At 40.4% G+C, this 27557-nt stretch overlaps 1 protein-coding gene across 6 annotated transcripts; it reads right to left on the reverse strand.

Annotated features, from left to right (window-relative positions):
• Positions 1 to 89: 89 nt before the first annotated feature.
• Positions 90 to 27557, reverse strand: cep295 (centrosomal protein 295). Of its 6 annotated transcripts, none has more exons than XM_056756984.1 (31): positions 27045 to 27556; positions 26395 to 26595; positions 26096 to 26220; positions 25115 to 25208; positions 24920 to 25033; positions 24501 to 24641; positions 24084 to 24267; positions 23735 to 23869; positions 23424 to 23642; positions 23219 to 23331; positions 22671 to 22853; positions 22516 to 22583; positions 22014 to 22209; positions 21596 to 21883; positions 15676 to 15802; positions 15435 to 15593; positions 14962 to 15093; positions 14589 to 14617; positions 12359 to 12476; positions 11412 to 11573; positions 11211 to 11327; positions 10971 to 11065; positions 10489 to 10891; positions 10315 to 10398; positions 9783 to 10216; positions 9489 to 9674; positions 8621 to 8678; positions 8048 to 8251; positions 7857 to 7950; positions 4023 to 4122; positions 90 to 294 (listed from the first exon to the last, which is right to left on the reverse strand). In XM_056756984.1, the coding sequence occupies exons 1-31, from the start codon at positions 27162 to 27164 to the stop codon at positions 256 to 258; spliced, it is 4722 nt and encodes a 1573-aa protein (XP_056612962.1). In that variant the 5' UTR covers positions 27165 to 27556; the 3' UTR covers positions 90 to 255. The 6 variants fall into 6 exon arrangements, 5 of the variants coding, with proteins under 5 accessions (XP_056612962.1, XP_056612964.1, XP_056612963.1 ...); XM_056756986.1 differs by having other exon boundaries at positions 8048 to 8248; positions 21596 to 21886; XM_056756985.1 differs by having other exon boundaries at positions 7857 to 7947; positions 21596 to 21886.

Below are 27557 nucleotides of genomic sequence, written 5' to 3' on the forward strand. Positions count from 1 at the left end.
CTAACTACAGAACCTCTTCCATGTAGCTCGGTCTCTTTTGTTCTAAAGTGTTTCTTGTAAAGCTATACAAGGTGAAGAGCTCCACATAATTGAAATGAGACTTCAAGTTTATTTTGATGTGCTAAGACACAGACACCGCAATTCATAAAAAAAATACTTAAAATACAGAGAAAATACATTGAATACATACAGAAAAAAGTGCTTTGCCAGCATAAATTTTGTCAAAAACACAAGTGTCATCTGTTGAAAAGAACGTCATCCGTTTTGTTTAGCCCTCAGTTTTTCCAATGTCTTCTGTAAAAGAAAAAAAGTACATCATAAATCTTACTTTGTGAAAGGGGCTTATCTTGCTCCTGGAGAAGCAAATCAGTCCTGCAGTTTAACCATTAATAGATCATCCATAATCTAAATAATATTTACACGTCTGGGTAGATTATTTGTAATTTGTAATCCATAACGGATAACATTTGTACTCCGTAATATAATCTCTTAGATTATATTAGACGTTTTTATTATTAGACAATTTTGGTAACAGTTGTTACTGACTACATTTTGGTTACTTTTGACTTAATCTCTATATAAATTCAAGGTAGAAAATATCTATTCTTGTATCTAACCGAAACAGGATTTATAGCAAGAATATGAGTAAATAGTGAAGTTGACAATCACTAGAAGGTGGCGGTAGTGCAACCCAATAGTTTCAAGCCGACGGTAAAAACCAAGAAGCAGCACCAGCAGCAGCACCTCCAGTTCACTATGTAAAATACAGAACACAATGGACATTGGGAAGCAAGAAATTGAACACATTAAAGACGTATTTGTTCTGTTGCCACATTTCCAGACACTGTACTTCAGCAGCTGTTACGTTTTCTAAACCAGGTTTAAACAGATTTTCCAAAACGCAAAAATTTGCAGTTTGTGATTTTCAGTTGAACATTTTTTTTTTTTAAATATATTTAATCATTGAGGTTTTCTTTAAAATGAGATTAGACTCAAGCTTGGGTTCACAAAAACTCAACACTATTTTAAAGAGATTAAAATAAAAAAAATTGTCACACACTTAATATTTGTACATCCAGCATTCAAATGCTGAGTGCCGCTCCATTTTGCATCTCTGTATGCAATTTCAAACCCCTTCCCTCTCTGCCGGAAAAAGCTTGAATAATCACAAACATACACAAGTAGTAGGTATGTTTATTATAAAAAAATTCACTAATCACTTAACTGTTAACTATTTATTGCCATTCTGTGAATTATGTGATCATGTTATCACACTAAAGTTACTTTTTATGGATTACAAGCATTTTAAAATCTAGTTTGCTCTAATTACGAGTATTTGTTTTTTTGGAATCGGACTACGCAATCCAGATTACAAGCAATCCATTACTTCCCAACTTTGAAAAAGGATTTTCCAGCATTTCTAGATACTGGAAGCATAGGTCCAGGTCCGGCAAGTAATAATGTCCTGTATTTTAATTGTGTCTAAATTCATTTTTGACTGTAAACAGGTCCCATTTACATTTCATTTTTCTCATATTCCTCAAAATTACAGCATGGACCTGATAAACTATGTTAAATTTAAAAGGCCTAATATTACTGGTTGTGACTTATTAAAGCTACCTCACATTTGATTTTTGATTTAATGAATTGTCTAACAGTCACAGGAAAAACGACAAGTTGATGTACCATTGAAAGCACACCACTTTGTTATAATTAGGGCTGCAACGACGTTGACGTGCGTGAAATGCGTTGACGCGTCATATTATTTACGGTTATCTGCTGTAATGGCAGTTTCTGTTCCGAGCGTGTGTAAACATCATTACAAGAGAAAGTACAATACACCGGCAAACAGGGGTGTACGGTGCGAATGGACAGAGGGATTGCCCTTTCCCCTGGAATGCGATCACAGCATGGACACTCAATTATGAAAAGGGACACGTAGATGTAGACTTTCATAATAAATTACTTTAACAATTCGCATTACAAATGATTTATATTAACGCTATTGTACTAGTGAAAGTGTATGCGAACCATTGCAGACCGTTAAAATTGATTTATATTAACGCTATTGTACAAGTGTAAGTCTAAGTGAACATTTGCAGCTGAAGCAATTTTTTTGTGATTTCTAAAGTAAAGCCTACATTAAATTACGTTCTACATAGTGTAAAGAAAATTCTGTAAAAATACAATCTGTGGGTGTTACTCTTAAGCTTCACAGGACTAAGGACTTTCATGGTTTCATGAAACCACCGCAATATATTGCACTATATTCCACGACTATTTATGTCGTTCGATAGCTTTATGTGAGGGATAAACCAATATAGCAAAATAAAAAACTGTGACCTCCGCTAGAGCTGTCATCTGTCAACCTCCATTCAGCATGTGTGTGTATGGTGATGGTCAGGACGTTACGCTTTCAAAGATGTTAGAATGTTTTCATTATTCTTCATAAATCGCAAGATAATAGTCTATGGTTTTGTTTAAAATGTATTTTGCTAGAGACTGTTCTCGCTGAGTGTAACTTAACTTTACAGAAGCACTGGAAGCGGTCTGTATGTTCTGCGTCTTTTTTATACACAATAACAGCGTTTCATCCATTCTAACTTCTTTACAATGTTAAACGTGCTGTCTTCTCAAGCTCAACATGGTCAACTTGTCAAAAAACTAGTTGGGCATATTACGTAGTATTTCTGTGCTCCATACACTCCCCCAGCGATTGTACAGGTTTCGAAAAGTTTTTTTCGAACATATAAAACTGTTTTGTAACAACTTTTCTTAGTCTCTTATTGGACAATTCTCCCGGAAAAGCATGTGGCACGGCCACACTGCAGAAAGGAGAGCAGGAGAAGGAGCATGCGCAGACATCACTTTCACTTGTAAGCAGGAGAGAGAGAGAGCATTCGTTTGCGATGTTCAGGTGTTTGTTTGTTCACTGCATTTGGGTGATGAATGTTATACAAACTGTGGATATAACGCTGGATTTGGAGATCGTTTGAAACTGATATATGGAGCCACCCCAGCGCTAAAAGATGCCAGACATGAACCACATGCGGGGAGTGAAACTGATGTCTGTGTTTTGTTGACAATGGGTGCGCATGTAATTTGGTTCAGCTTCCACCTCCCCCCGGACACGCCGTATCTTTTAATATTCAATGTTATAATTATGATCAAACTAAATACTCTCTTAAATAATCTCTTCTCATTGTGTTCTAACCGTTTTTAACTCGGGGAGCAAAAATCCCCACGACTTCAGAAGGAGAAGGTCCTTTATGTGCATCATTTTGCGTTCGTTGCATGAGCGATTTTATGCCACTCTGCATTGGAGACTTATATGGTGAAGGTTTTGTGCAATAAACAGAGATAGATATTAGTATTTTTACTTTTACTCAAGTACATTATATGTACATTACAACTCCATTTATAAAACCGAAGTCAAAATGATAGACTAACTTAACCTGACTATAATAATAGCAAATGGCTGTACAACTGTTTAATAATAAATACTGAAGTCCCTGTGAACCGGACATTGCGTTCTATTTTACTTCCGTATTTTGACGCATTTCTGCCTGAAATGGAATTTCCAATGCAAAAAATAGTGGGTGTGGCTTTAGTCTTTCTCTGCGATATGATTGGGCGTATCATTTTGAAATGGAACTTTAAGCAGACTGACAGTTGATGGGGAGGAGTTAACAGATGCTCTTGCCCAAGCTGTCTAAAATCCATCCTGTAATGATTATCCATCTTAAATGACTGAAGTTCATTTTCATATTTTAACTGAAGATTATGAGGGCACGAATTTAAAAAGGGAATGACGCACATTTATAAACTATTTATAATAAACACTGCAATATTTCACAGATAATTTGATTTCATGCAAGTATGCAAGTCAGTCTGTGAAAACACAGCTAAAATCATTTTTGTGATTCACTGTTTTCTGCATAGAATTTTCGTTACATCGTGTATGATGATTTTGTGACGTATGCATGATATCTTTAACATCGACAGAGTAAGGCTCTTCTTACCCTCTGAAACTCCTTGGCCTTCTCTCGGTTTTTGGCATGGGCTTTCTGACGGCTGTGGAGCACCTTCTTCTGTTTGACTTCTTCTAACTGACTGTACAATCTGGAAACAAAAGACAAGTCAAAGGCTTACACTTTCAAATCCAGAATTTAAAAGTTCCTTGGATGTCATTACATAAGTCAAAGGACATACTGTAGAGTTGGTTCCAACGTTTTGAAACTTCCCTTCAATTTTATGCTCAATTGTTTGACTCGACCAGTGTTTCTTGTATGACTAGCCCTTTTTCCCAAACAAATCAATGTATCTTGCAATCTAGGGTGAAGTCAGTTTGTACATTACTTGGTTTAACATTAAATTGCATGATATTTGTCTATATTAGTCAAGTGGCAGGATTTTGAGCAGCATCTAGAGTTGTAGCTGGGCACCATCGATATGTGTACTAAATAACTGGCAGTTGCTTTGAAAGCTAAACAGAAGAGGGTCCACAGGACAAACTTAACCTGTTTATGGAACTGTATGCAGGCCCCAGTATGCAGGAACTAATAAAAAAAGACAGGGGGAATCAAATAAATACTGCATGCAAGAACAAAATTCCATCGAATAATGCACAAGTGCACGATATGGGGCAAATCATACGTAGATGTTTCAAATGTAGAACAGTAAAGATATCCGACTGCATTACTGACACTGCCTGATGCTACTGCTTATTGGTTATAATGTCGTAAAAAATGTTTGGTTTCCTGTGGGGCAGTCGTAGCCTAATGGTTGGAGAGTCGGACTGGTAATGACTGAGGTGCCCTTCAGCAAGGCACCTTAGCCCTACTTGCTCCCCGGGTGTACGTGTGTTCACAACTTGCTGTGCATGTGTTCACTACTCTCTGGATGGGTTAAAAGCAGAGGTCACATTTCGGGTATGAGTCACCATATCTGACAAATAGGTCACTTTCACTTATTTCTGTACTTCTTGTGATGTACCATTTTCAGAGGTTTACACACACCTGACTTTAAATGAATCGTGTTTTTTGGGCAGCAATGAATGTTTGTATCTATTGTAATAGTTGTGTATGAGTCACTTGATGGTCCTCAATGAAAAAAAAAGCAAAGATTGTTGAGGATCTGAGTGATTGTTTTGAAGATCAGTGGACAGTCTAATGACTCATGACAAACAAGAAACCCTTAAAAAACTATGACTAAACATAAAAACTCTCATTGATTGTTTAGGTATCATCATACAGTATTAAGAACCAGGGGTACGTAAACTTTTTCTCTGGGCTAATTTGGGAAATTCTGTTATTTTCTTTAGTGTGAACTTTATGTTAACATTTCTTTAGTGAAATAACTTGCTTAAGGCAGTACTAAATTAAAAATAAACCTCAATTTTCAAAAATTATCTTATTCTTTCAAATGTTTCCGCTTTTTCCAGATTCTGCAAGGGGTACGTAAACTTTTGAGCATAACTAAAGGATTATTAGGAACACCATACTAATACTGTGTTTGACCCCCTTTCGCCTTTAGAACTGCCTTAATTCTATGTGGCGTTGATTCAACAAGGTGCTGAAAGTATTCTTTAGAAATGTTGACCCATATTGATAGGATAGCATCTTGCAGTTGATGAAGATTTGTGGGATGCACGAAGCTCCCGTTCCACCACATCCCAAAGATGCTCTATTGGGTTGAGATCTAGTGACTGTGGGAGCCATTTTAGTACAGTGAACTCATTGACATGTTCAAGAAACCAATTTGAAATGATTCAAGCTTTGTGACATGGTGCATTATCCTGCTGGAAGTAGCCATCAGAGGATGGGTACATGGTGGTTATAAAGGGATGGACATGGTCAGAAACAATGCTCAGGTAGTCCGTGGCATTTAAACGATGCCCAATTGGGACTAAGGTGTGCCAAGAAAACATCCCCCACACCATTACACCACCCCTATAATTGCATTAATGAAAAATTTAACAGGTGTTCCTTATAATCCATTAGGTGAGTATATATATATATATATGGATGAAGATCAGAACACATTTTATGACCAATTTATGAAGAAATCCAAGTAAGCCCAAAGGGTTCACATACTTTTTCTTTCAACTGTACATGTACATGTACATATACATACATATATATATATATTAGTGCTGGGCATAGATTATTTTTTTTTAATCTAGATTAATCTAGATTAAAATGGCTCATTTGAATTCTGCCCAAGGCATTCAGAATATGTGTGCTACCCAAATAATGACTAAAAGTAAGTCTTTGAGACCGGGTTTCTCAAGCCAGGTGGCGCATTAGACCAGGGGCTCATCTCCTGTTTCCAAAATGCATCTCAAACTGCTTGAGAAAGCTGTTCTACTATGATAATTGGTGATGAAAATAAGTTATGTTCAATAAGATGTACTTGTGTTTACTTTCGCATTAGCTAAGGGATGCTTTGCGTTTAGGTGGTACTTGAGACTGGAAGAGCTCCTACAGTACATTTACATTTAGTCATTTAGCAGACGCTTTTATCCAAAGCGATTTACAAAGAGTTAGGGAGTAACAAGCGATATGTCATACAGGAGCCATAATACATTAGATCTCAATACAAAGTTACTGGTTTCAACTAAAGCTAGACCACTACCTGTTGAGAGATTTTTTTTTTTTTTTAAACCAATTCCGCATTGCACAAGGTGCAAACAACCTTAGTCTTGTCGATGTTTCCATTGGGAAGCTTCTTAAAAATTAATATTCCCTGAAGCAAACCCGGCGGCTTCATAGCTGCATCCATGTTAGCACGTCACGTTTGATGCGGTAATTTCACAGTAACATTATGTTGTGTTCAGACCAAACGCGAATGGCGTGTCAAGCGCGAGTGATTTATGTGTTAATGCAAAGAGGCAATAGACCTACTTGCGGCGCGAATTGCGCGAATGAAGCCCTGGTTATGAGATGATGAGGCGGCGCGAATGACGCGAATCACGCGAGTTAAAAAATCTTGTTCTTGCCCCGTACAGTGCAGTTAAACTGGTATACATCTGCGCTAAAATATCAAGGTGAAAGTCATCATAGCTTGCGTAGTATAGACCCAGCTCCCAACCCAACTTTGAGAATAGATTAACGGGGACATTTTTTTTATTGCGCGATTAGAGTCTCACTGCGAGGCACTTTTGTGCGAGGCATGGTTCACATCAGACAACGCTTCTTCAGAACAGCAAACTCAAAACTGGTGTGTGTTTTTTATTGGACAGGCCAGCTTTAATCAACACATCCAATCTCATCACATTGATTGGACCCCAGGTTGGCTGACTCCTGGCTCCAATTAGCTCTTGGAGAAGTCATTAGCCTAGGGTTTCACATACTTTTTCCACCCTGCACTATGAATGTTTACATGTTGTGTTCAATAAAAACATGAAAACGTATAATGTTTGTGTGGTATTAGTTTAAGCAGACTGTGTTTCTCTATTGTTGTGACTTAGATGAAGATCAGAAAACATTTTATGACCAATTTATGAAGAAATCCAAGTAAGCCCAAAGGGTTCACATACTTTTTCTTTCAACTGTATATACATACATATATATATACACATATATATATATATATATATATATATACACAAAACATCATATTTATAAATCATTAAACATCACATTTATAGAAACACAAACGTTTACATCGTGGACACTTGATCGATGTTTCGATTGAGTATTAAAGCCTTTATTTTGGAGAAGAGAATGGGAAGGTGAAATAAGCTTCAGACTGCACTTTTATAAGCGTGTCAATTTTTTTTGAAAAAGGAAATATTTACGATACTGATATAAATTTACGAAACTGAAAAAGTAAAATGTTCAGGATATCTTTACCTTTGAGTGCGCTGATACATCTCCCCCTCCTCCAAGCATCTCTGTTCAGGGGTGCAAATCTTGATCTCACTCACAGTCTTTAATCTACAAACTGCTGACAGTGTATGAAGGAAACTTTAAATCAATCAGGGCAAGGGACAAAAAATAAAAATAATCTCCAGTGTCATTGCCATTTAATGTGTTTTTCTTACCTGTTTCTAATTTCTGTACGCTGCGGTCTGGTGATAAAGTGGGTTTGGACACATTTTGAACGACTCCCGACATTTTGCTCAGCTCTGCCCTTTTAGCCTTGACATTTGCAGCCCTAAGTGCGGAGCGTTGGGCGAGATGATGTCGTCGCCCTAGTAACGCCTCCTGCTTTCGAGGAGAGGAAGACTGAAACTCCAGCATCACTACTGCAACATAAATCAATGTTGACATTGAACAACCCCTATCAATATAAACACTTGTTCTACTCGAAAATCTCCACCACAGATAATATCATGAAATAAGAAACTTAGCGTGAGACTGACTGACATGACCAGTGTAAAGCTGTTACAAATGTGTGTCATACACATAAACAAACACTGTTCTTTTAAAACATACAGGAACTGGAATGACAAGCAAAATGCTTGTTGGATTTGGTCAAGCAGCTGTTTTCACCTTGTGATCGTTAAAAAAAAACTTTTCTGCAATCTAGTCTCCGATGAAACCATCTTAGGTACAGAAGAATTGTTCAACTATGCAAATGCAGACCAGGTGAACCCATGTAAGTTTTGAATAACCTTTATGAGAGAAGGATGATTCTGGGCGCTCTGATTGACTGCTGCCCTCCACTTTGCCCTAAAACACAGGATGGAGTAAATTTACAAATCACTCAATTTCTCAATAACACAATTTTTCAACTACTTCACATTTTAAACTTCTTTGTCCAGAACATGAGATTTGTAATCTAGATCAGAACTTTTCCAAACTTTAGATAGGAAAAGGCTTCCAAACACACTTTAAAGCACTTATATTCCTAACCCAATCAAATATTTTAGGCTTAATATTAACTTTATTAACTATAAAAATGGCCAGATAATCAGAAATATCTATATTTTATGCATCTTGAGGCCCCCCTGTTGTCGAGAACCACTGCTCTAGTACATATAGTACAGTATATCATAGTAGTGGAGATGGTGGTCTAGTGAGTTAAACCACTGAACTGGTAAATCAAAAGGTTGCTGATTCGATCCCAGCAGCCACCACCAGTGTGTCCTTGAGCAAGACACTTTACTCCATGTTGCTCCAGGGGGATTGTCCCTGTAATAAGTGCACTGTAAGTCGCTTTGGATAAAAGCGTCTGCTAAATGACTAAATGTAAATTTAAATGTAATTCGTAAACTGTTGTAGCATACTACAGCATAAAGTAAATCTAGACATTCTCTCAACCCAATCCCCAACTGGGAACTATTTTACGAGGCGCTATTTCATATGAATTTGAAAGTGAATAGGAAAAAATTCATTTGATTATTAGGAAAAAAATCAACAGTGATGTCCCACCTATCAACCCAACTGCAATGTGCACCAAAGGAAATCCTACTGAAATCTACAAATTCATATGAATAAGCTACCTCTTAAAATTGTCCCCTCTGTCCCTCCTCTCCTCACCTCACTGAGATCAGGTTCCTTCCGCATTTCCTTCTCTTCTAACGACTCCTTTCCAGGTTTAGCTTCAGACACACTCTCTGTCTGTTCCTCTAATCCAGTGATGTCAGGATCTTGTAATGTTGACTCTTGTAAACTGACAAATGAGATGGTAGATTCTTCAAGAATGCCCTTTAAATCGGCCAACTCCTGAGAACAACAAAAGATGCATGGTTTACTGTGTGGTGAACACAGGTTTCTGTTGTTGCGTACATGGACACGTCCTGATAGTAGCAAAACACACGAGCGAGACCTCACCTGGACTCTATCCAATAACCTGTCTAGTGTGTTTTCGACAGCCGAGCGAGACGCAAGGTCACACTTTTCATCCTGTGCACAGGGGGAGGATCGAATGCGGCTGACATCTGAAGCAGTGGGCTCAGCCAATATATCCATTTCACAGAGGGAATCATGGGTAAGAGAGAGCTGCTCCATTGAAACGTGCAGGTCTGACTTGGACTGAATCAGCATGTCTGCTCTGAGCTGATGGAGCGATGGGTCAAAAGTGAACGATGGAAGGGAAGGGTCCATTGGCTCCAGGCAGTCAGAAGCAGAGGTATCAGGTGGGCAGATGTTTATATGCGCCCGAGACATTTCTGTTAGGAGAGCGATGCAAGCAGGCAGCGAACACTCCAGACTCTCATTATGTGTGACCTCAGTGGGCAGAGAAAGAAAGCAATCCGAAGTATCATCTACAAAACAACCGACATAAAGAGACGTGTATAGGAAAATTTGCAATTACCAAGTAATAATATCTATTCACAGTCGCAGTTCTCTTGCGTTTTCTCACCGCTTGATGTCACGGAGCGCTGTAGGCCGGCTGAACTGATCTCTGACAGGCCCACGTCCGAACCGAGACTCGAATCTCCTACACCTATTGACAGAGACAAAGTAAGGGAAAGACGAGTGAGGGCAACACAGCGACACCACTGTCACACACGATTGTCTGGTCTATGTTTCACACCTGTCTGTTGAAGGTTCATTTCCCTTGAACCACCAGCAAGGGCGTTACTTTCGTCGAGGATCTGAGATGAAGCGATATCTGACGCTCGGGCAATCAGCCGGCTTAAAACCGACTCGCGACCTTCAGAGAGCCCACGGGCTGCCATTTGATCTACGTCGATTGAAGTCATAATGCTTTCATCCACCTGAGGGGAGGTGGAGTTACGGGAGATTTCACTCGGAAGGGTTTGATGGCCAATGGAATTCTGCAGCACGCTTGTGACTGTCGTCTGTGATTGGCTAAAACCAGAGGCTTGCACCTGGTCTTTAGACATGGAGGATGGTTCTCCAGTCATCCGACCTCGATCAGACCATAACTGACCGGAGAAGCGTTCGATGGTTCGGTTTACTGCCTCGTTCCACCCCTGAAACCATGAGCAAATGGTTTACCGTGGACACATTCAATGAAGTACCAATGCAAAGCTAGCAAACACGTTTAAGTACCTGTGGTTGGCTACCCTGCTCATTTCTCACTAGACTTCTAGATGAAGATGATGAAGAGTTTATGTCTGGATGAGGCTGCAAAGGTAAGAAGTCACCTGAAATAATAATGATGAAGGTTCTGAAAGGGACATCTCAACACAGTATTAGACACATGGTGTGTTATGGATGTGGACTATTTGATTCTATTCTCCTCATACAAGACTAGTTGCTATTTAATACATTTTGAGAAAACAACCTCACCTGTAAGCTCAGCGTTAGATAGAACTACAGCAGAGCTCCGGCGCTCGCATATGTCTTCATCGTGTGATAGTTCCTGCTGAAGGAGACTGGACCAAGACACAGAACTGATGTTGACCCCTGCATCCACACAGACCACAGGTGGGTGAGCGAATGTGTGCATGGTCTCTGGAAATATCTGTGCTAACCTAGTTTGAGACTCACCTGGGTGCACACTGCCAGTTCTCAGTGAAGCGTCCAGATCCTTTGTGTATTTATCTATGATCTGCTGTACTGAAGTCCTCATTGCCTGTGACTGACAGGAAGGGGATTTGGTCGATGGCTGGAACACCCAGTTCTCCTTTCCAACCGGCTCAATGTTCGAGTCTGAGAATAAAAAGAGAGAGGGTCGCTTTGATTAAACATCAGGATTACTTTTATACTGCCTCTATCTACATTTTGAACTTTCAAAGGCATGCCCAGCCATATACCAAGTACCATGGTATTAGCTTAAAACCTTCATTACTGCTCTTCTAAAGAAAAAACTTGAGTGCCACTCCCTTCTTGAATTCCTGTGAGCAAATTTAATTAAACTTTTCAGTGAAGTAACGATTTACCGTGAGCCGGTTGAATATCGATTATAATGTGACGATGCAGTCGGTTAAGACTTTAAATGATCCTCAATACATGTTTTGAACAGCAGGGGCCGCTGCATTTACCTCATGCATGGTAAACGTGGATATGCTTAGATTTCTTCCTGTAAAAAAATCCAAGCAAGGAAAAGCACAGACAGTCTTAGAGCCCTTTTCGACAATCGTGCAGAATCGTTCACGCTGCTTAATCATTCCATTTTGTGGGAACAGAGCGTGTTTAGAACTGTTCGGCACAATGGTGGAATTGTGCTCCTAATTTGTTTATATTAAAGAGACTTTTTTATCAATTGTTTTTATTTGATTTGGAATGGGTTTTAAAATTGCAATTAAGTTTTTTATTTGACATAAAATATATTTTTCTTTTACAAAAAAATGTGCAGCAGTTGAGAAATTTAAAAATGCCAGTTGTTCATTTCTAATTTGTCACAACTTATGTAAAAAAAATTGTGAAAAAATTGTATCGTGAGATCAGTAGTTGCAGTAGTAGACATGATAGGGACTATAATTGCATTAATGTACCTGTAATAGTGCAATTGGGTTCATGTTCACTAGTGGAGAAGCTGCCTGTGGAGACTGTAGTGGATGAAAGACATTCTCCATCCACTGATGATCGATCAGGTGTCGCATTCACACCAAACTGACAGTAAAGAAACAGAAAACTCATAAACCCAGTGTCATTTATGAAGCATCACCATCATCACCTGAGCTCAGTTCAAGTGTAGATATCTTCATTTATTTGCCTGCTAGTTTAATTTGAACTTCAGGAACTAAACATTTTCATCATTGCTCAGGCACGCACACACACACACACACACACACACACACACACACACACACACACACCATCTCCACCACTATCATTATTACCTGAGCTCAGTTCAAGTGTAGAGACCGTCATTTATCTGCATGCTAGTTTAGCTTGCAGTTCAGGAACTAAACATTTTCATCATTGCTCAGGCGCGCACACACAAACACACACACACACACAAACGCAAACACTCATGCACGCAGACACACACACACACGAACCATCACCACCACTATCATCATCATCATCACCTGAGCTCAGTTCAAGTGTAGAGACCTTCATTTATCTGCATGCTAGTTTAGCATGCAGTTCAGGAACTTAACATTTTCATCATTGCTCAGGCGCACACACACACACACAAATGCAGACATACCTACGCCAACACTCACGCACACAAACACACACACACCACAACTATCATCATCCTAACCTGAGCTCAGTTCAAGTGTAGAGACCTTCATTTATCTGCATGCTAGTTTAGCTTGCAGTTCAGGAACTAAACATTTTCATCATTGCTCAGGCGCGCGCACACACACACACACACACACAAACAAACAAACGCAAACACTCATGCACGCAAACACACACACACACACACACACACACACACGAACCATCACCACCACTATCATCATCATCACCTGAGCTCAGTTCAAGTGTAGAGACCTTCATTTATCTGCATGCTAGTTTAGCATCCAGTTCAGGAACTTAACATTTTCATCATTGCTCAAGTACACACACACACACACACACACACACAAACACACACAAACAAACAAACGCAAACACTCATGCACGCAAACACACACACCATCACCACCACTATTTTACACAAACCATTTTCATCATTGCACGCACACGCACGCACGCAAACACACACACACACTCACACACACACACCACAACTATCATCATCATAACCTGAGCTCAGTTCAAGTGTAGAGACCTTCATTTATCTGCAGGCTAGTATAGCATGAACTTCAGGAACAAAACACTTTTATCATTGCTCAGGCAAACAAACATGCACGCAAACACTGATGCACTCACACACACTCTCACCACCACCACCATCATCACCTGAGCTCAGTTCAAGTGTAGAGACCTTCATTTATCTGCATGCTAGTTTAGCTTGCAGTTCAGGAACTTAACATTTTCATCATTGCTCAGGCGCACACACACACACAAACACAAACAAACGCAAACACTCATGCACGCAAACACACACACACACGAACCATCACCACCACTATCATCATCATCATCACCTGAGCTCAGTTCAAGTGTAGAGACCTTCATTTATCTGCATGCTAGTTTAGCATCCAGTTCAGGAACTTAACATTTTCATCATTGCTCAAGCACACACACACACACACACACACACAAACAAACGCAAACACTCATGCACGCAAACACACACACACACACACACAAACCATCACCACCACTATTTTACACAAACCATTTTCATCATTGCACGCACATGCACACACGCACGCACGCACGCAAACACACACACACTCTCACCACCACCACCATCATCACCTGAGCTCAGTTCAAGTGTAGAGACCTTCATTTATCTGCATGCTAGTTAAGCTTAATCGAAACACTTTCATCATTACTCAGGCACACACACATGCACACACACACGTACGCACACACGCACACACACACACCATAATCATCATTCCCTGAGCATTTAACTGCATTCTAGTTTAACATGCACTTTAGGAACTAAATACTTTCATCATTGGTCGGGCACGCACACAAACACACACGTGCGAGTGCAATCACATAGTTTTTCACACACAATCTAAGGTGTTGCAAGTGGCATCTCCCTCAGATTTGGCCAGCTTTCATCATTGATCCATCACCAGTGGATCTCAGAAGAGCTTTACACCATCTGTAGGTTAGACAGGTCAGTTTGGGTTCAAGGAGTCTTACCTCTGGCTGCTGGTTAATGCTGGAAACACCTGGGTTGGTGAAAGAAAAAAAATGTTGCTTACACAAAGCACAGACGCAGTAACATTTAATGCTGTCAAAATACAATCCACAATAATAATGACACCAAAATACAACCCATCATAATCATGACGTATCAAAAAAGTGTTTTGCAAAAAAATCGTATTCTGTCATATTGCGGATAAATGGGAATGCGTTTCCTAAACATGCCATGTTATTTCGTTCAACCAAAAATAAAATCCATCATTGCAACTTGAAGAGTTTCAATGATTGTCTGATGTATGTCAGTGTATTGCACACAGATTACGATGTATCTGCTGATTTAACTGATGATACTGACAGTTGTGTCTCTTACTTGTGTTTGAGTGGATGAGAAGAGCTTCTCTCCAGGACATTCGGCTGAGTCTGCCCGTGACCTGTGACCTCTCACTCACACTGCCATCAGAAACAACAGCAGGCAGAGACGCACTGCACCACTCGCTGACCTCTGCAAGAGCCAATCACATAACAGAGAGAGATCTTAAAAACGCAGCTTGTGCTATGCTTTTCTAAAGTGTTTCTTTCCCATGGTTTTTGTGTAAAGACATTTTTATCAAAGGGAAAAAACTGTGACATGCCATTTCAACCAGTGATGTGTTCGAGTCAGATCTTCTGAAAACTGTATGGTGTGATGTCTGTAAAACGCACTTGGCAGCAATCACTATTGGGGTTTGACGTTCATTCAAAAAAATTTCCACAAAAAGGTTTTATTTATCAAATGTGGAGCTCTGAGGGTCAGAGAATGACCTGCCTAACGGCATTTGATATGATCTGCGATGTGTTGTGTACCTGCATCAAGGCTGACATTGACAGGAGTGTCCACCTCCTGTATGGCACTGAGTTCATGTGCCTCCATCTGCTGTAAGAAAGCCAGACGGGCAGATGTACGGGACACGGGTGGTTTCACTTTCCCTCGATTGACTGGGACCTGCTGCTCATATGCACATTCTACAAAGTTAAAAAAATATCAGCAGAGTAAGCTTGTGTCTGACTGTGAACGTCCTTGACTCCTGTGTAATGAATCCTGTACCGTTTGAGACCGGCAGCAGAAGGGAAGGTCTCTGGTGGGGGTGTTCGGCGTGGCTGCTGGACTCCTCAATGGCTTTCAGCAATGGGTTCTTAAGAGTGAACTCTTCTGCACAGCTCATTCCGCGACCCTTAAACACCAAACATATAACTGTTAGAATCACCATTTCATCTGACCCGCACACACCTCGACTGCAGTTCACTTCCCGTCTGTGTTTGGCTAGCGTCTAATATTTTAACTTTTTTTGATTTACGCAAATATTAATGTATATGGGTCAATGACGTGACATGTATTTTTTGTGTCCAAATTCATTATTTTCCTAAAAAGAATTTGAATAAATACATGTCATATATCAAATGGATCTACAATATGTCCTTTATAAGAAACCCTTTTCATTTTATTGAAATTCAATAGATTTTTTGAGTTTTGGTGTTTGAAAGACCAAAAATGTCAGGTGGTGCGACCGTCCGAACATACAAACAGAGAACAAAACTGAGAAATAAATGTTAATTTTCTCAATAAAATTCTTAATAAAATATTTTGGCATGATTTTATGTTAAATTTCTTACATATGAGGGGAAAAATACTCAGTGCTAAATACATTAAATGTATATTATTTTAAATTAATATATGGTCGCACCACCTGACATTTTCTTATTTGTCATTGACCCATATATTGTTTTATTGTATGTAAGCGTTTTAAATAAACGATTTTATTACCGCCAAAGATGAGTTATTACGGCAATCAGTGTTTGTACTGTTGTACAGCAGGTGGCGCTATTACACACCACTGGGAAAAAGTACAGAATCCCAGAACCTAGAATGTATATGTTTTAGCGGTTTTTAATGATTGTTCTGAGTGTAATCTGGGCGTAATCTTTGACAATTTTTTTTTAATTATCTCAGCTGTTTAATCAAAGTGATGCATTTTTGAAGAAACCTACCCACATCTACGGAGTGATAAAAAACGAACACAAAGATAGAAGAAAACGGTTTCTTTTGTTTTAAAGATGATACTCTGTTCTTTCATTTGACATATGTTTGTCCATATATTCTGTACAGAAAATTTACTGTGAGCCATTAAAGTTGGGTGAAAATGTTAAAAAACGCTGGCGTAGGCTGGCAACTTTTTTTAAAGAGGCTGGCGGCAAATGAGTTAAGGGGAGTCCACGAACACACGCATGCACAGTAACGTTTTTTATTGTCGCTTTGAAACCATGTATATTTATATAAAAATATTTAAATTATTCACATCTGACTTGAAAAATTTGATAATGCAGCGTTGTTACAAATGTCGGCTATGTTCAATGATAGCATTTGTGCACAAAGGCAGCTTAAGCCCCGTTTATACACGCGCCTGGCTCCGCTTCGCGAGCCTCCGCTGACTGCACGCGCAACTCCCCAAACGGACGAGACATTTATACTTGACGCGTTCACCATTGAGATATTCTTTAAAACGTCAGGGGGCGCACAAACGAAATCGTCCTGTAAATCCGCAGGAAGTAGAAGAGAACTAGGAATTTTACAGGAATTACGTCAGATCATTCAGAATGGTGTCTTGCGAGCAGCTGCTCGACAAGGAAACGGAGCTTTTGTTGTTGCTACTATCAAAAAAAGGGCGAAAAAGGAGATGGAATGTTCGCCCACTGCATGCCACAAACGTGGAGATGTAGAATACATCACTCTTGAGAAGCAGATGTGTGTGATGGACAGGGAAATGCATTTCCATCTATTGTTTGTTGATTTAATAAATTTTTACATCAAACTTTTTGTTCACTAAAGGACTTTCAAAAAGCAACAAAAAAGCGGTCGGACACTATCAAATCAAAATATAATTGTCCTAAAATATTGTTTGCAACTGTTGATTCTCTGTTAAATCCGGGGGTAAATGCCTTTTTAAAAGGGTCTCTGATTTCACGTGAAAAGTTTTAAGCTTTTTTTATTGAAAAGGCTGATAGGTTGAGACCTCACAAGCAGCCTGATCTAGACTTATGCGAGACAGCATGGAGCCCTACTATTTGGTCGTCCTTTGATTCCATTAGTCTCCCCACCTGTAAATCGATCATTAAGAACCTAAGAACGACTGCATGTGCAAATGATATCCTGCCTACTCATTTTTTAAAGTCAGTATTAGCTTATGTTGGCCCTGACATACAGCTTTTTGTAAACCTGAGTCTGAGTACAGGAAGGGTTCCCGAAAGTTTAAAGCATGCGATAATCACCCCCTTTTTAAAGAGTACGTAGCATGAGATCATGAAAATGACATTTCATGCAGTCTGTTATGTTGCCGTGTTTGAAAGTAAGCAGTCTGTCAAGTTGTAAGTCCGAAGGTGAATAAATAAAGTTATTTGTTTGTAAAAATGGGAGTCGACTCTGAATCACACAAACGAGACGTGGAATAGTTCACCCGCGTATCAACGTCACTAGACATAGGCCCCGCCTACATTTTGCGGAGACTGCCGCGAAAACGTATCTCTCCTCCCCCAAACACCGTCGCTCATTCGTGATGCGTGTGTATCATGTCTGAAACCTGTGTTCTACGGTGTGAAACTAAGTCGGTCTTATTTCAACAACCAAAGGAAGAACGTATGAGGGAAAAATGGTTACAATTCATTTTTCCAACGATACCAAAGGAGAATAGCCCCAGGGTTTTAATTGGTTTTATAATCTTGGCGCGTTCACTGCAGGCTATGTGAATCGACAATCCTTGAAAGAGGGGGCAATACCAACTCTATTTGGACCTGTTGGCTCCACCGAATCCCAACCTGTAAGTGTGATTTTATTTTTTTCTGAACTTCAAGAAATATTTTGGAACCTAATGTCTGTGTTTAACCAATGCATATAACGCTAACATTAGCATGTACCGTTATTTCTGGAATGTTACAGTTTGCTCTATGTACCATGACAACGCACAGTTAAGACGAAATAATAGTATTACTAACATATTAACAGTATTAAGAAATATAATATTTTATTTCATTGATGAGCAAAAGCACAACATGCATGTTGTCACACTGGAAGTTTTTATGACAAGAGTTGTCACTTGCCACTGACAAACATCCTGCTCCAGTCGTGGTGGAGTTTGTTGTGGATTAGCATCTTCTGATGCTTCCTCGTCAGACTCTGGCTCAATTGGTACGGTAAAATCGCATCTCTAGCTTCACATATAATATAAATGACATCCAACCACATGTAAACCGTAATCCTGTAATGATGGTAGGTGTTCCATTTGCAACAAATGATGAACGCGTTTGACCAATAACAACAGACTACACCATCTGACCAATCACATGACACAAGGCAAGCGGGTAGGAGGGGCCTAGACGGATGAATCGTGGAATGAATCATTTGAGAGTGAGTCAAGAAGTAAGGTACAAATAACTGCCTATCATTACTACATTATAGTGTTTTTACACATTTTATTTAAATAAACTTGTTGTTGGACACTCCATAAACCAAAGTAGGACCTAAAAAATCATATCCTAGGCACTCTTTAAAGAAAACTGATTTGAGTTCATCGGTGTTATCAAACTTCAGACCTATCTCAAATTTGCCCTTCATGTCAAAGATCTTGGAGAAAGCAGTGCAGGTGCAATTACAAACTTTCATGACCTCCAACAACATTTATGAATTGTTCCAATCTGGGTTTAGGAAAAGCATAGCACAGAAACAGCACTGTAAGAAGTCCTTAACGACATTCTATGATCCACCGATGCCGGAAATGCTGTGGCATTAGTTCTATTGGATCTCAGTACAGCTTTCAATTTGGTGGATAATAGTATTCTTCTTTCTCGGCTCCAAAATTGTGTTGGCCTTATTGGCACCACTTTAAATTGGTTTAGATCATTTTTAATGAATCATAAGATGTCAGTACATATTGGACAAAACTCCTCCTCTATTGCGCCTTTGACTCAAGGTGTTCCCTAGTGGTCCCTTATCTCCAATGCTTTTTACCATATATTTACTTCCTATGGGCGCTATCTTTCAGAAATATGGCGTTTCCGTCGACCTATACGCGGACGATGTGCAATACACAGACGATGTGCAACTGTACCTTTCATTAAACTGTAAGAAAGAATCTCAAAATGGAGAAATTGAAATTATGGCTGACTAAAAAATTTCTGACCCTAAATGAAGGGAAAACTGAAGTTATCCTAATTGGACCTATTGATGCTTTTAATGCTAGCACCTACGACCTTCGAGTTCTAACAAAATATGTCAATCACAGGGTAAGAAGTTTAGGTTTCTGGTTTGACACTGATTTCAGGTTCGAAAATCAGATAAATGGAGTCGTCAAATCATGTTTCTGTCTAAGGAAAATCTAGAAATACTCATTCACACTTTTGTGTCTTCTGGATTGGATTATTGTAACTCCCTCTATTGCAGAATTCATTGAGCTTCCCTTGACCGTTTACAAATGGTCCAAAACGCAGATGCTAGGTTACGGACTTGGACACATAAATTCAAACATATTACACCAGTTCTGTTTTCAATGCAGTGGCTACAAGTGTAGCTTAGGGTGGATTTTAAATACCTTGTTTTAGTGTATAAATCGCTGCATAATCAATCACCTGCAAACCTCTCAGAGTTGCAGCACCCACCGAACTCTGTGTAATTGCTTGACTCTGATCACTTAAAAATGTTGTCGGTCCCAAGGTCTAGACTTAAATTCCAGGGTGACCGGGCGTTTGCCATCACCGGCTCTATATAATGGAACAATCTCCCAAGTATGATTCAGGCAGCATCTTCTTTGTCTAATTTTAGATCCTGGCGTTTTTTCTGGATCAAATTGCAACTACCTAAATTTGGGATACTTTGCTCTTGTCTTTGTCTTGATAGTGGTAAAGGTTTGTGTAAAGAGAATTATTTATTTGATATAATTCTATATTCTCTTGTTTTAGTATGTCTTGTAAAGAGAGTTGTATATATTTTATAATTCTTTTTTTAAGGATTTGTTATTCTACTTAATTGTTTTATTTTTTAATGTACAGCACTTTGGTCAACCGGAGGGTGTTTTGAAATGTGCTATAGAAATAAACAAACATAAACAAAGAACCTCTTTGCAATAACCAATCACATTTTTAAAACTACAGTATACATTTCTCGCTAGAAATGCAATCAGAAGTTATTGAAAGTAAAAACTAAACATATACTCCAACAGGCGTGTCGGTCACCATTTTATTATTTCGAGCTTGAGCCTTCTCGACTAATCATGTTCCTCCCATTTTGTTCTGGAAATGACACAGCGTTTTCACAGCTAGCCACTTTTCTTTAGAAAATTTTACTTTTTTCAACCTCGAACGACGCTTTGAGTTGCAGAAAAAGGCGCTGACGTTTAAATAAGCGCTCAGGACTTTTTTTGAAAACGGTTATAAAACAGTGAAAGAAAGTGAAAGTGACTTATTAGTCAGATATGGTGACCCACACCCGAAATGTAACCTCTGCTTTTAACCCATCCAGAGAATAGTGAACACACGTACTCCCGGACAAGTAGGCAGCTATCACTGCAGCGCCCGGGGAGCAAGTAGGGGTAAGATGCCATGCTCAAGGGCACTTCAGTCGTTAACCGCCGGCCCTGAGGATCGAGCCAGTAACCTTGTGGTCACGAGTCCGACTCTCCAACCTTTAGCCACGACTGCCCCACTAGTTCGCAGCTTCAGGAAAGCTAGCAGCTTCAGGAAAGTCAAGTGTGATCACGGCCTTATTCAATTTTTCGGCATAAAAAATTGCAGGAATTTGTGTGGAAAAGACTAAAACACTACTTTCTTATTTTAATATACTTCCTGTGAAAACAAAAACTTTTGTAGCAAATACTAGTAAAGGTTTATTCTAAATTCTTATCTTTTTTTTTTATCCACAAGTTTTCATTTAAATCAATTTCACAGTTTGCAACGAATGCTATTGTCTTGCTGTGCCGTCTTACATGATCTCTGGCAGGATCCGTCCGCATCTCAGTCTGTGCTGGTGTCTGGAGTGCGTTGACCTCTGCATGTTCGGCTCGATGATGTCGGTTGCGCAGAAGCTCTAGAACAACAGAAGGAGGAGGAAGAGGAACCTGCTTACGTTCAGAAACACCAACTTCTACACGAGCATCATAAGACGTCTCTTCAGGACACCTGTCTTCAGACCACCGAACAGACACTCCACACTGGAGGACTGATGGGTTAATGATAACATCAAATGACGCAGGATCCGCTGGGTTGATCAAAGCCTGCTGAAAACAAAAACACATAATCAAAACATTAACATCTGAGACATAGATATGTATGCATTTGCTATTAAATAACCCAAATGAAAACATTTTTCAGGTGGTAACTCTCAAGATGCCTTTAATGACTAACCTGTGAATGAGTTTGGATAGCATCTCTTTCGAGGGATGACGGGTGAACAGGTGTCCTGATGTTGGGAGAACGGCAAACAGAAGATGGCTGTAGTGTTTGTGCTGCTGTGCTGATACCGATGGCATGACGTAATTTCAGAGTATGTTGATACTCTTCTAATCTGCGTCGAGCATCCTCAACACACTTTTTATGACGCCTGTTTAAAAAGCAAAAACATCTTTATGTTAACAATATCACACAGTGCCAAAAAAACTTGAGGGTAACATCTTCATTCAAAATAAGAGCGATTTGACTTGATGTCTACATATTGCACGGCTGAGCACCAACTGAAACGATGTTTAGAAAGTGACTTAAATGAGATAAACTCCACCTCTTATTTAATACCCTGGAAGAGTCATCTTGGTAATAAATACTGAATCTTTATTTCACATTATCAAATTGAATTCAGTAAGTTTATTTTCATTTGTATTGTTTACATACCACAAAGACGTCCCATACACACCTGTTCTGTTCCAGGAGACGCTGTTGATACTGATGGAGTCTCAGAGTATGTGTATCCCCTGCTGTTATCTTCAGCAAACAACAAAGAAAAGCAAGTTCAGATGACAGGACTGAAATATCACACTCATGACTGACAGTTTTAGCGATTATGCACACCTCTGGAGCCGGATCACGAAGAGCTTTTACCTCTTCAATCCCAGAATGCACCTGTGCAGCATCTTCCAGCATCTGTCTCTCCTGCTGTGCCTCTTTTAAGTGCCACTCGAGCTTTCGTCGTTTCTCTTCCAGTTCTTCCAGTAATACCAGTTGCTCCTGCTGTTGTCTCAAGAGCACCGCCTCCTGTGATAATTCAAAAACAGTTCAAATAAAACTCTGACTCGAATTCGCAGGTCAGATTTCGAAAACTTGAACTTTGCTACGCAGCGAAATATAGTTGGGCGGGCTTGTGTTTCCAAGCCAATGGAGGGAGAAATCAAGTGTGACAGCGGCTTGAAACCGTGCAGAAAAAGCAAGCCGGGCTACTTTCTCTAGGCAAATGACCCACGGTGCGCACACACGGCACTCTGAAAGCGATGCGTTACCAACGCGCCTAGAAAATGCACTCCCTATTTACGCGCACATGCTGGGTCTCTACATTTAAAATAACAAGCTTGTGCAGGCAAAATGTGAATCGCCCATTAAGTTGTGTTTGTAAGCTCACTCACATCTGTTGGCTGGACAATGCATTCACTCTTCTTGCTCTCTCTTGACACGGGCATCACATCATCTGCCATGGGGATCATTCCTGCTACTATGTGTTCATCACTGACCTCAGAAACTGAGGAGACAACAAAGAGAGAAATCCACTAGATTCTCAAAAACATTTGTTCTGTAAGAGTTTTGACAGAGAGTGAGAGAGACGGGACGTACCCGCCTCGCTTTCGGTTACACCACCTGTATCCTCTCCTTCCCGGCCGCCTAAAGTTCCCGTTTCAATACTGGAAACATCTATAACATCATCACCTTCAGCTGACGTCGCTTTCACAGCAGTACTCTGTCCCTGCCGGGCCTGATCTCTTCCATCTCTGATGCGGTCAAGCAGTCGTCTCAGAGCTCGTCTATGATGGTCTCCTGAAGGTCCAGATGATTCTGCAGGAAGATGAAAGCGTTGTTCAGCTCCAAATATGACATTTCTCTCAACACAGGTCTTTTCACAAGAGTGCTCTCAAACCGTCGCTCACCAGGTATCTCGGTGACTGTGTAGTGCTCCTCACTGTCAGGGTCAAGAGTCACATCCAGGTCCTCATTAGGACTACCAGCAGATGGCTGTGGAAGAGGTTCAGGCACCAGCTGAAGCACCTGGTTACCTCGGCCCTCTAAGGAAACGGGGGGAAAGCGTTTAGCCTTACAAGTGTAATCAAATGACTTTCAGAAATTCTCAAAATTGTAAAAAAAAACACAATAAAAGCTTTTTCTGAAAGAATAAAGTTGCTGTCACAGAAAATCTTTCATTCAGAACTACTGGACCCAAATGCAGCTTCTGCCATGACAGCTCCCAAACAATGGATAAACAACGTTTAAAGCAAGTACCACACTCTTTTGTATACATGTCGTGAAAGGCAATCTCGAGATCTCGCTGCTGCTCGTCTCGGAGCTCTTCCTGTCTGTAGAGCGGCTGAAAGATCTGCGCTGGGATGCGGTTCACTGCCTGTCTGCGGCACAGTAAATCAGCCTGCTGCAGGCGCTCCAGTTCACCCAGCAGCCGTGTCTGGTTCTGTACAAACACAGACAACAGGATTATTACATTCCAGTCGGCTGCAGCCAGACCGCATTAAAGAACATTCACAACTCATGTCAGATGAGAGCAGTCTCTGCCTATGATATCCCACAATCCTGTGAGTAAAGAAAAATGCTAGTCTTGTGGAGTTACATATATGAATAAATGTCAAATATTTAACAATAATAATTTTCTATTTTTTCAGATATCCTCCCTGAGCGAGGCACTACCTGTGTGTCTTGTTCTTTCTTAAGAGCGTGGTTTCCTCGAAGTCGTGCCTTCTCCAGTTTCTCCACCCTAGCGCAAGCTTCCTCTCGCTGTACCTCCTCCAAACGCCGCACCTCCTCCTCTGCTGCCTGTCGAGCATCCAACTGCGAGACAACAATAACTTTGACTGAACTCTGCATACAGTATCTGTGACCCACTCCTTATGTGCATAACTTTAAAGATCACACTGAGCATAAAGCATCTGAATAAACATGAGCTGTAAAATTGCCTAAACCAGTTGTTCTCAACAGGGGGGCCGTGGCCCACAAGGGGGTCCCAACATATTTAAATAGTCAGTTGCTGTTCTGGTGGAAGCCACATATTTACAGGAACGCTGACATTGCATTAAAACTTGCAATGTGCAGCTCACTGATATACAGACCTGCTTGGTGTCGGTCTCTCTGTCCACGGCTGTTTCTGGCATGTGATGGTGTGTGACAGAAAAGCGTTCTGCAGGTGCTGACTTGAGCGGAAGACGTCCCTTCGTCCAAATGCTCTGATGCAGGAAACACACTAATTTTATAATGTAACGTACACAGAAAACATTTACCACAGGGTGAATAGATAAGAGCTGTACCTCTACGGGGTTTGCAGGAGGCGGTGGAAGACTGGCCACTCTTAAAGCTCTCTTCTTCTCCTCTAGAAGAGCTTTCTTCCGAGCTTCAACATGCCTGTCAAACGTCAATATTTACAAGTTCAACATTTCTGCAAAAATCATTGCAATAAGCCTTTAAGAAAACACTCATAACTAAGTTCTCAAATGTAGTTTCGAGCTTTTTAAAGTCATATGACACGGCTAAAACAAATATTTTCGTTTGTTTTAGATCTAATGCAATGTGAATACACGATTTAAGGTAATTTCCACAAACCGTGCATGTTTGTATCTCCTATTTGCCCCGCCTCTCTGAAATGCGCAGATTTTTAACAAAGCTCATGGCTCTGAAAAGCGAGGTGTGCTATGATTGGCCAGTTAACCAGTCTGTAGTAATTGGTCGAATACTGCAAGCGTGTGATGGAAATGTAACACCTCTTACCATATTTGGAACATCAGGTTCCAAGGCAATTGTACTAACAAGTACGCCAACCTTACTTGCATTTACATTTGGGCATTCAGTCCAAACTGATGTGGATTTGTGGGGGTGTGGTTACACGAGATGTTTCACGAAGGTCTGGGTGAGCATTCGCTTTTAGATAGAATGCATCTTTTGTTCAGACACTTTAATTTTTGCAGTTTTATGCGTCTAACACATAAGCAACTTATAACACACCAAAAACACAGAAAAACACGTGTTCATCGGAGCGTTACACCAGCTTCAGCTGGAGATTTCACAGACACTTTTAATCTTACAGTTCTTTTTTAATCATTAAAACCACAAAGTATCCAGTGCAATTCATTCAACTCATCCCTTTATGAAAGTTGTATAACTGTTTTCACGACCAATCACTGTTTTTACTGAAAGATTTTCGAGTAGGCTGCTCAGTTCTGATGCAAGGTGACGATTTGGAACGAATGAATAGCTCGATGAGCTGAAGCTGGTGTATGCGTGTATGTACAGACCGACAGCGCTGCTGCTCCTCCTCGTGTCTGCGGGCCGTGAGGTCTCTGAGCGCCTGCCGGTGTCTATCTGCCGCACGCTCCAGCCTCTCCATACTCCTCTGAGCCCCCGCTTCTAAATCAGACTCCTAAGGACAAGCACAAACGCACAAACTTATCTCACAGGTATTTCTTCCAAGACTCTACAACTGTGTGGCCTGTGTACAACAGAGAAGATACACAACTAAATATATCGTGAATATAGCTTTCGAATGATTTTGGCCGACAACATGGGCTGCACATCTAAGTGGTTCCCTCCTCACATTCTCCCGTGCGCTGCGGTGTGCGTGGCCGACCGACAGAAGGCTCTCCTCATAGGCTCTGGCTAAGCTCTGTAGTTTATCGTTCCGCTCCTGCTGCCATTCGTGCTGCAGCGCATCTGCAAGGATCTGCACATGCGTCTCTCTTCTCTCCCGCACCTGCCTGCGCACCTGCTGAGCGATGTAACGCTCCTGCTCACGCACCTGGCATCACAATAAGAGCACGCTCGTGATGAAAACATTACAGACAATACATCAGGTACTATTATATTCAGCTTGAGGCAGAAATTACCATATGCTGGTTTACATTTTAATCGGGTATCATTTGGACAGAACGATAACATGTGCCAATGATGAGAAATGTGCATTATTAAATAATATGTTTGTTAATGATTTTCAGCCTATTCCTCAGTCACACTAGATACATGAGGTCAAGACCAGAGCATACAAATCTTTATAGCCACTGAATGTATAAATGATGAAAGAATCTCTAGTCTAGACCATAAGCAAGTGTGGATATAGAACATCATGAAGTGTCATACAGGTGCTTCGCTTTAAGGTGCATGTATTTTAGTGGAGTTGTGTATGTAGTAAAGTAAAAAGGTCTTAATGGAAGGCGTGTTTGTGTTTTAGTGAGTGAAGGTAAAAGTGACCTGCTGTAATCGGAGTTTCCTCCTCCTGTCCAGTTCTTCTTTCACCAGCTGAGACTCTTCATTGGGACTGAGCCGCAACCGACTCGCTTTGCTGGATTTCCTCCTCATGTCTTCAAACATCACCACTTTCACAGGGAGATGAGCGTTACACTTCACAGAGATCGACACGTGACAAGCATCACGGCGTTGGTATAGTTATAGTTGAAACAAAAATTGTTACGAGAGCTTTGTTTAAACGGCTCCATGTCAACAAACGTCTTTTTCTAACATGCCGCCGGTGCGTCACTTCCTGTATTTAAACCATCCACCGCGTCACGATCGCTCTTGTCCCAATTCGGGGGCTGCGTTCTTTGAAGGCTGCATTTTAAGACCGATTGCGTCACAGCAGCGCGAATGAAGGTTGGTTAAGGCTTTCAAATGCAGCCCCAAAATGCGACCTTGAGCAGTACTTATTTCAGCGGTTTTTTATGGTTGAAACGAATCTATCCATAACAGATTGGGCTATCCCGAGAT

This window comes from Triplophysa dalaica, chromosome 9 (assembly GCF_015846415.1).
Source record: "Triplophysa dalaica isolate WHDGS20190420 chromosome 9, ASM1584641v1, whole genome shotgun sequence".
Classification (NCBI taxonomy): Eukaryota; Metazoa; Chordata; class Actinopteri; order Cypriniformes; family Nemacheilidae; genus Triplophysa; species Triplophysa dalaica.